This window comes from Marmota marmota, unplaced genomic scaffold, assembly GCF_001458135.2.
Source record: "Marmota marmota marmota unplaced genomic scaffold, marMar, whole genome shotgun sequence".
NCBI lineage: Eukaryota > Metazoa > Chordata > Mammalia > Rodentia > Sciuridae > Marmota > Marmota marmota.
Genome location: NW_026000048.1, coordinates 16,325,962 through 16,336,633, shown reverse-complemented (window position 1 = coordinate 16,336,633; position 10,672 = coordinate 16,325,962). Strand labels below are relative to the sequence as shown.

The 10,672-nt window shown below is 37.5% G+C and overlaps 1 protein-coding gene across 3 annotated transcripts in view; it reads left to right on the top strand.

Moving 5' to 3' along the window:
* Nucleotides 1-4,165: 4,165 nt before the first annotated feature.
* Spag6 (sperm associated antigen 6) overlaps nt 4,166-10,672 on the top strand; it is a 66,981-nt gene continuing 60,474 nt past the window's right edge. Inside the window, exons 1-2 of one of the 3 annotated variants that reach the window (XM_048812714.1) lie at nt 4,166-4,338; nt 4,441-4,536. In XM_048812714.1, the coding sequence (XP_048668671.1) occupies nt 4,314-4,338; nt 4,441-4,536 (121 nt within the window). In that variant the 5' untranslated portion in view covers nt 4,166-4,313. Of the gene's footprint in view, nt 4,339-4,440; nt 4,537-6,537; nt 6,542-10,672 lie in introns of those variants that run through there. The other 2 variants (XM_015495254.2, XM_048812713.1) reach the window with 2 other exon arrangements.

Genomic DNA, 10,672 nt, shown 5'->3' with positions numbered 1-10,672 from the left:
GCCTTCTCGGGGCACCGAGATAGAACTGGGGACCCCGCGCACTGGCTGGGAGGCGGGCTTGCTGGCGCCCAGTTTCGGGTCGGGGTGGCAGGGTCAGCCCTGGCTTAGTCCTGGTAGGATGGGGATGGGCACTGAGGGACGCGAGAGCTGTGTCCTCCCCGACGGCGGCTTGATGCATCGTAGGGATCTTTCCTATGTGGCACCTTCCATCTTTGTCTCTTCTGTTTTGTATAAAATAATAATGACAATAAAAGGCGGGAGGGGAAAAATGCCTACATTCTCTAAGAAAAGCCCAACAATGCCAAAATATTAAGGGAGTGTAATGCTGGCGGTATGTTAAGAGAGTGGCTTTCAAACTTTCCTACTTGATGTTGCTGGCTTTGGTACAATTTTTAATTAAGAAAAGTTACATAAATCTTTAAAAAGAAGACTTTCACTTTCACACATACTAGACAGCAATAATTTTTTATGCGAGCATGTTATTGCCTTATAAAATATTATGCTGGTTTTGGCTTCTACATCAAAAGCGTCAAGTTTTAGAATCAATCACTTCGTGCTACATGGTGCCTTCTTTTTGGAAGTGAAATCATTCATGTGTGGGATTCCCCCTAATCACCGCTTTCTATGAGGTGGAAAAGATAGTTCAATCTCTGCATCCACGGAATTACTGTAAAGGAAGCCACTCAAGGTGGCTTTAAAAGGACTTTGAGACTAGCTACCTGAATCACTGTCATCTTAACATTCTATTGGCCTTATCATTGAAAAGAAACATACAAACTAAAGTTTAAAATGCAGGGAGTTGTATTTAAAAAGTTTGAAAGGAAAAAATAAAGACATAAACACAAAGTATGCATAGAAATGTTAATCTTCTCCCCCTGATGTACATGACCAAATATCTTCTGCTCTACTGACAAACTGGACTGCACTACTGGATAGTCTGCTTGGACCCAAATGTAAAAAAGCTGATGTAATTTTTTCAGAGAGGGGCACCTGCAACATTTAAGATAGTCAGGCTTGTTTTCATCATTATAGATAAAATTTGGGGTCATCTGAGCTATGGAGTATGTAATACCTTTATTTTTAATTTAAATATGTAAATATGGAGTTATTTTAGTAATTTTAGATTTAGTACTGGCAACATGATTATTCTCATAACTTAATAATTTCGTGAAATTACCAATTGGCTGCCTGTTAAAATGCTAACATAATATTTTGATTCTTAAGATTTCATATCTAAAGATCAACTATTTATTAAAAATAAGAAGGCTTTTATTATTTAAAGGATATTTTAGATACTTTCACCTTTTAATCAACTTACTCCAAGTCTCACATATTTTCTCCTAAAACACATGGAGCAACTACAGTTCTTGAAACAGTGACAGGTATATGCTTGTTGAATGAATACAGACTGCAGTATGTGCTTGCACAGTGAATTAATGTCTATGTCTTACTAGACTTCATGCCTTGGAAAACAGACACATTCTCTCATTAGCAAAATGTTTGGCACACATTGATATTTAGTGTGTTTCATTTGATAGAGAATCTCTCTCTCTCACACACACACACACACACACACACACACACACACACCCTCCATGCACCTCAACAGTTTTTAAAATGTGGATATTAAATCTAATTAGCATATATACAGCTTTAATTTTTAAAATTCAGCTAGGAGTTGAGAAAATACATGCATGTTGAAAGAAGCAAAGGTACATATAACATATATTCCCATGATAACTCTGCATTCTTAAAGGAGATTTGTAAAGAGAAAACAGAACATGATTTTTTTTTAAGATTGGTTTTATACTGCTTTGTTTTTTCAGTCTCATTTTCAGAAAGAAAGAATTAAGTGGAAAATTTTTTTTGAAGTTATATAATTAGCAATTTATTCCAAAAGGAGCTGAGGGATTTCAAACAAACTTTTCTTGGAAACACTTTTGTAAGTTATTCAGATAGTATTCCAGTCTCAAATACAAACCAAGTACATTGTATAACTCTAAAGTCAGTTGATACTTTTTAAACAGTTATCTTGGTTTCACACTTAAGAAAAAAAACCTGAAGTATCTCTTTGAGTAGTTTTCATTTCTTTTTCATTGCTGTTTGTTTAAAGGTGTGCATGTGATCTTGGAGCATTCATTTAACTTTGTAAAACACAATGTCATTTTGTTTTAAAGCTAGAAAGTTGAAAAATGGGTCAGAAAATATATATTTTTTGGTCAGTAAAAGTAATGCTTGCCATATTTTATACTTAAATCACTAACAATTTCATTTACATATACATTATTCTCTTACAGTTCTACTTTTAAATCTTTAAAAAATATAGAATAAAGAGCAAAGCTCCAACTTGAATACATCCAATTTCAAATACAAAGTAGGCACCTGATATTATGTTTGGTCAGAAATAATACAATTTAACTCATGGGCATTGTTAATGACAGATACTCAGACTAGAGAGTTTAAAATAATTTGCATGTATTTGAATTCAAGTTTTTTTTGACTTTGTAGTATCCCATAATTTAGACTATGTTAGTAAGTTAATTTTTTTTCATTATTGAGCTTTAAAAAATACTTTTGAAGTAGAAAATATGAAGTTGTTACTAAAAATGGCAGGCGCAGTAGTTTAGGAGCCTCAATTATTTGTTTAAAGACTGAAACTAAATATGGAACATTTTAGTTTTAAGGGGATTTTTATTTTCATAATGCAACAAGGAACTGAAAATAAAATTGCAAAGGTTTAGCAATTTTAATTATTTACTTGGTGTTCCCCCTACATCTCTAAAAAAGAACACACAACAACTTTTACTTGGAGTTTATTTTAAAGGACTTGTTCTTTTAAGAACATGTAGAGATCATTGTGAAAGGTATAGCTTAGAGCTGAGTGAAGATATTGTATCACTTGCTTCTGAACTGCAGAGAAAAAGACATACAACTACTCTGGGGGATATCAGGAACTCCACTAGACACCCCTTTCCCTTTCTCTGATTGCTGGTCCATTCCACAACTAATTTGGGAGCCCCATAAAATGTCAGGTCTTCACCAGGGAGCATAGATCAGTGTGAGATCTCAAAGATTATCATAGAGGACTCACTGCTAATGTGAGAACCAGCTAAATTTGCATGCTCCCTTCTATTGAAGAAGAGGTATCAAGGATATCCTGTCTTGGCACTACCCAGCAGCTGTCTCTGTCTATCTGAACATTTGACACCTGGTGAAATTGTAGTTTCTGATGGAGCAATATTTAAAGTTGACACCTGTCATTGAAACATTTGGTATATAGTTTTCAAAGACAATCTAGAAACCAGTGGTAGACTAAGTATAGTACTTAAATTTTTTTTTTTTTTTAAAAACTGGGTAAAAAAGTTTAAGTTGTGTAAACTAGGGAAGTCTCACTTTCCAGGTAGAGATTCTCTCTCCCTTTCTTTTATTATAAATGTCACTCAGCAATAAAATGAAGCATACATTTAAATGACAAAATATTTAAAATTACATGAAAATGAGGAAACAGCAAAAATTGTTTAATGAGGAGTAAGCGACCAAAGACAGAACTTTTATCATGTTATTCCCATCTCTTCTTTTCCCACTGAATCTCTAGGTGTGCTTATCAAACGCTTTCAATATAGTGTAATTAAGCGTGTGGACATCCTTGTGACTCTCCAGGAATCTTGAAATAAGAAATGCCAGGTATGTCAAAGCTGGGTTAAAAAGGAAAACACTGAGTTTAGGGTTGCATTAACAACAATGTATTTATCAGATTATACACTGTCACGTGAGATTTCTCTTGACCGTCGAAGCTCAGACAACTCCACCGCTGCTCACGTGTTTCGCCGCACTTAAACCAAACTCCCCCGGTGCGTGGGGGTTCTCTCCGCGCCCTGCCCCGGCCAGTGCCGCATTCAAGACGCCCCGCCGGTCTGGGGCGGGTTTGTCCTCCCCGCGGTCGCCCGTACCACCCGCACCCCTGGCGGGTAGTGACACTCGACGGTGCAGGACCCGCGCCGCGGTCTGACGAGGCTGACTCACCGGGAACCCCTGCAGGCGGGGTTCCCCCGGGGTTGGCCGTCCAGGCGCTGCAGCCCAGCGCTGGCCTCCCCGACACCGCGGCCGTGACGTCACGCCTGGGACTGGCCGTTGCCGCGAGACGGCCGCGTTCCGGTTCCGGTCGGTTACCCGGGAGACGCGGGTACACAGAAACGGATCCCGTCGGAGGCCGAGTCCTCGCCGCGGTCGCCCACTGCGCGGACTCGCGGGCTGGGCGCTGACGAGCCGCGTCGCCGCGGAGCTGGTCCCGGGCAGACAGCGGCCGCGGCGCCATGAGTCAAAGGCAGGTGCTGCAAGGTAGGGTCGGGGCGGTAGGGCCGGGGCGGGCGGGCCGCCCCGACGGGCTGGCGGCGCGAGCACTAGCGACGCGGGCCGCTCCACCGAGTCTCTCTCCCCCAGTGTTCGAGCAGTACCAGAAAGCCCGGACCCAGTTCGTGCAGATGGTGGCGGAGCTGGCGACCAGACCCCAAAACATCGAGACTCTGCAAAACGCGGGTGAGCTCGACCCTCGCCCTTCGCCGGTCACCCCTCGCGCTGGACCCTCGGCCTGGCAGTATCCGTCGCCCCCGTCCTCTCCCAGCGCAGATCTGCGGTCGCTAATCCCCGCGCGCCCTCGGCTCTGCCTCACCTCTCACAGCCCAGTGCCCTGGCCTTGCCTCGTCCGGGTCTAGGTCCCTCCTCTCCCCCCAGCTTCTGGGCATCTCGCTCCCCTATCAGCTGGGGTTTTAGGGGAGGGGTGGGATGGGGACGGGAGGACCCCGTTCCTAATTTCCTCCAACCCACTGCAAAGACTGTGGAAGAATTCATTCTCCTTAGCAGGTCTTTGCAGGGTGAGTTCGAGAGGGCGAAGCTGCTAAAATGGTGTGAGGGGGGCTGATTTTCTTATTTCCATTTTCATTGCAATCAGGCCAGTTGTTAGGTTGCATGGAGACCTTACGAAATGTCTGGAACTTATTTTACGTGGATGAGAATCTACCCTAATCAGATAGATCCGTTTTATCTGGGTGCAGTTCATGTCATCCTGTCTTGACCACCTTTGATTTCCTCACAGTAAAGAAATTCCAAACTGTTTTACGCAGTATTTCTGTCTTGCATTAGTGAAAGAAAAATGATATGCTTGAATCTTTTCTTAGAGAAGACCAGACTTTGAGAATCCTTACGGTGCTCTCATTCCACCCCCACAGTCAGAAGTTAAGGGTGGGGGTGTGGGGGTAGGGGTGGGGAAGGATTTGCTTCTTATCTATCAACAGACGCGGTTGGAGGAGATAAAGGTGGCTCTCCTCTGTCTTTACGTCGTTTTGGATTAAAGATTTCACCACCAATTGAACTTTTAAGTAACAATTTATCATTTCTATGTCATCAGAAATCTTGAATTTATAGGATGTGACTCTTTAATTTAAATTAACACATCATTAAAAATAAATTGAGAACATATTGGCAAAGCAAGAATATAATGTTTACTCTGGGTTTTTTTTTTGAGGGAAATTACTATTACATCTATGTGGTAATTTCTATTGTCACTGGGATTTTGATATTTATTCCTTGGGTCTTTTGGGGGAAGGTGTATTTAGAATAGAGAAAGTGTATTTTTAACCTTTAAAAAACATTTTAGTTTGAGATAATTATAGATTCACATGCAGTTGTATGGAATTATACAGACCGATTAGATTCCCTGGTACTCTTGTTTTAATTTCCCCCAATGTAAATACTTTACAAAACTGTAGCAATATATATCACAACCAGGATGTTGACACTCAAAAAAATTCATTGAAGTTATTCAAGTTTCCCCAGTTGTATTTAAGTATTTGTGTGTGTGTTTCATTCTATACAATTTTATTCCATGTGTGTGAACCACCACCATAGTCAAGATATAGAATACTTTTCATCATTACAAGGATTCCTTGTGTTGTCCATTTATAACCACACTCACTTCCTGCCATCCCTAACTCTGGGAAACCATTAATCTCCATTTCTAAAAATTTTGACATGTCAAAACTGATAATCTTTTGTTCAGTAGTTGTTTCATGTAGTTTAATTTTCTTTATTCTGTGTGTGTGTGCGTGCGCTCGCGCATGAACATGCCCTCAGACTCCTCAAAGTACCCAGAACAATACTTTACACATAGTATTTCATATATATAAGCAAATTAGGACATTGTACATTTTTAAAATGCAGTTAGTTACTTTTGAAGTTTTTTTTTTTTTTTTTCTCTCTCTCAGTCCTACTCAGTGTCCTTTGTGAATGGACACTATTTACAAAGACTTAATTTCTGGACAATATGTATACAGGCATATCAAAACTTTATTTTTTAAAAAATGGGAAAATAATTGATGTTATTTTAGAAATTTAATACTGAACTATATATGTAACACTCAAGATATATAGTACCATCTTTTAGTATAGTAGTGCAAGTTACTTCTTTCTGTAAGAGTACAATATAGAGTATGTAATGGGATTTATTTATCTATCCATCCATCTATCCTTTCTTTTTTTGAGACAGGTTTTGCTATGTTGCCTAGTGTGGCCTCAAACCCCTGGGCTCAAGTGACCTTCATGCCTCAGCCTATGAGTAGATGGAACCACCACACCTAGCTTATATTATGGAATTTAATTCACACTGGCAGGCTAAGTGATCACCAAAGTATAAGTGGGTTGAAATTGACATTCTACACTACGGTCTGGCTTGTGAAGAAATAGAATAAAAAAGGAATATAACAATGTTTTGAAATTGTCTTCCTTTGACTGCTATCTTGATGGCATATTAAGATTTTTTTCTTTTCCTGAGGAACTTATTTTTAAACTAGATTCAATTTCAGCATTCCTTTAGTAATTTTAAATAGAGACCGATCATGAATATACTCACATATTTGTTCTTTTAATTAAAAAATAATCTGCAAGTTTATAATGTAAGCTTTTCTTTCTTATCAATGGACTTAACCATTCAAATAGTTTATTCTTTTAAAAATTACTATGGATTTAAAAATGCTTTTGAATGAGCCACAATATGTGTGTATCAATTATATATTATAATCAAGCTTTTTTTTTTTTTTTTTCAGGTAAGTGCCTTCATTTTGGTAATGTACCAATGCATTTTACTCCTGACTTTGACATATTTTTTTCCCTCCTTTTCCCTTAATATACTGTTTAAGTAAACATGTATCATGGATCCAGTATAACATGGAAAATGCTTTCAATGCAGACATCATGATTAAACAATAATTATCTTAAGAATTTTGAATCATTGTATGTAAAAGAACTATTAAAGCTGAATATTATCAAAGGGGTTCATTGCATTTTTAATTTCCAGTGTTTTTCATTGTGTTTTTGATGTGCTAATGAGAGAATTTGCCTTATTTAATACTTATTTACCAAAGCAAACAAAATGTTGCAGGATCTGTTCTTTAGAGAGTTTGGAAAATAATAAGTTGATTTCTAAGTCAAAATTTTTACTCCAGAGAACTGTGTACAAATGTCTATAACCTTGAATTTTTCTCCCTCATTGAAGTTCATTCCTTCTAAATCAAAAGAACACATATAAAAAAAGATTAAAATGTTTAATGTTTATTATAATATCTCTTTATGTACCCTCAAACCCTGTATGTTTGAACCATTACATCTTGTAGCTATTTAAAAATGAATTTTGATACTTCCTTTCTCTGAATAATCATTAACACATGACTATAATAGTAGAGACAATACATTGTTACTTTAACCAATTGTAAAATTTCAGCAATTGGAGGTAGTTGGTTAGTTTTAAAATATAAGAAACATGTTTTGTGGCATATTGGAATACCAGGCCCCTCTGAGGTCTGTTTAGGAGGTCTTCTAAAGTAAGCTCTATAAGTTCCAAAAAATTATTTTTAAACTGCTTAGCTACATAAACTTTTTCTGAACCAACTATTTATATAAATGGGGGGTAAAGTTCTATAATATTTTACATATAACCTATAGAAAGCAGTAAAACATGGCAAATCAGTACTTATACACATTTTTAGAAGACTAGGAATACAGAAGTATGTACAAAATTTTAAAATATGCTTCTATATGAGGTTGTTGTGTTGACTGAGGCAATTAGTAGGTTCAGGATTTAAGAAAATAACAAATACACATTGTTGATATAAGTGATTTTTAAATTGCAGGTATCTGGAGCAGGGCAAAAATCTTCAGATTATTTAATACTTTGATATTCTGTGAGAAGGAAAAGCCCCTAGTTAGCATTTATAATGTATTTAAAACACATCTTGCTATGTACCTGTACCATGATTCTTTTATAAAACATGCTGTACTAAAGGATATTGCAACTGAAAATTATCAGTGACTTTAAAAAACTTAACCAATCATTTGATGTGTTTTGTCAATATAAAAGGAGTCTTAAAATTGTGAATATAAAAGATAATTAATTCAAAGCACTTTTTCTGAAAGATAGGGATAGAGAAGTTTGTTACTTATTTTTAAGTGGAAAACATTCCAGGGAGCTGTAAAAAATTATGAATTTGTAGCTAGATGTGGTGGTACACACCTGTAATCCCAGCAGCTTGTGAGGCTGAGGCAGGAGCCCAAGTTCAAAACTAGCCTGAGCACCTTAGGAAGGCCCTAAGCAACTTAGACCCTGTCTCAAAATGAAAAACTAAAAAGGGCTGGGGATATGGGTCAGTGGTTAAATGCCTCTGGTTCAGTTCTTGATAAACAAAAAACCCTAAAAATATGTCTTAAAAACCAAAGATTTTTCAGAGTTTTTTTTGCAGTGTTCCAAACTACTGCTCCTTGATGGATATTTATCTGTTTTATTATTTAAGCATTGGACATAGTAGAAGATAATAGAGCAAGGGCTAGGATCTCAGTGCATTCTTAACAAAAATTAATCAATTAAAAAATAATCCAAGCTATAAGTGAGTCATAAATAGAAGGTGAGGCCTAGAAATTGCAAGTTTTGTGGGTTAAATTTAAATGTTGTGGGGCTGGGGCTATGGTTCAGTGGCAGAGTGCTTACCTAAAATGTGTGAAGCACTGAGTTTGATCCTTAGCACCACATAAAAATAAACAAAGGCATTCTGTCCATCTATAACTACAAAAAAAATTTTTTTTTTAATTTAAATGTTGTGAGTTTATTTTTTTCAAAAATGTTTGAATAATTACCTAAGTATTCCATAATTCCACTTTACATTTGACTGTTCTTTCAGTGCCTTTGTGCTTCTGTCTGGAACTTTTCCTTATACTTCTTTCTCTTAACTAAATTCTAACCATACTTTATGGCTCTTTTTAGATGTTGATTACCCAGGGAAGACTTCCCTGAACTCTCACAGTGAGTTAAGTCTCTGGATGTATGCTTCCCTTGCATCTAGTAGTTCTCCTTCATAGTACTTAGCACAACTAAAATTAGTTTCTATTTTGCCACCCCCACCCCACCCCCCACAGTGGTGCTGGAAATTTAGGCAAGCATTTGATTACTGAGTCACATCCCTAGCCCAAAATTACTTAGTTTATGTTTTCTTCAATAACTGTACATTCAATGCATAGCATAATTCTTTTTCTTTTTGGCAGAACTAGGGATTAAACCCAGAGCCTTCGTGCACACTAGGCAAGTGTTCTACCATTGAGCTAAAGCCCAGCTCTTTTTAAATTTTTATTTTGAGACAGAGATTTGCTGAGTTGCCTAGGTTGGCCTGGAACTTGTGATCCTTCTGCTTCAGCCTCTTGAGGAGCGGGGATTACTACCACATCCAGCTCACTCCTAGTATCATAATTTTTTTTTTTTTTTTTGGCACCAGGAATTGACCCTGGGGGTGCTTAATCACTGAGCCACATCCCTGGCCCTTTCAGAGACAGGGTTTCACTAAGTTGCTTGGGATCTCGCTAAATTGCTGAGGCTGATTTTGAATTTAGATCCTCCTGGCCTCAGCCTGCTGAATCTGGGATTAAAGCCACAAGCACCCCCCTCCCCTCGCAACATCTAGCATAATTCTAAGCAGAGAATAGGTGTTCAAAATATTTAAATAGGATAAAGGAAGGATTAATTATTTTTGCTTTCATATGTCTTAAAAATTAGATTCTTATAATAGTTCAGGTGAATAAAGTAGTATGGATATTTAAACCCAAAGAACATTTGTCAGGGGCCCTCATCATAAAGTAAGTTAGTTAGGTGCTGGGGATGTGGCTCAAGCGGTAGCGCGCTCGCCTGGCATGCGTGCAGCCCGGGTTCGATCCTCAGCACCACATACAAACAAAGATGTTGTGTCCGCCGATAAAATAAAAATATTAAAATTTAAAAAATAAAAAATAAAGTAAGTTAGTTAGAATCATTTTTTTCCCCTTCCAAAGAAAACTCTTCATTCTGTAACCAATCCACAGGTATTCAGTGAGGCCTAGCACTGTACTGGGTACACTAGACTAAGCATAAATATAAAAGTGTATTTATGTACTTATCTATATAAATTGCAGTTCCTGCCAATTTCAGGAGTACAATCTAAATGTTTTTCAGGAATTACTCTGTGGTTAAAAATCAAATATGGACTTACTACCAGTATTATAATATAATGCTTTATCCACATTTACTATGGCATGAATATTTTTCCTTTTATAACTTCATTGTTATCAATGAAAAAGGTTTACTTTTTTTTTTTTTTTTTGTGGT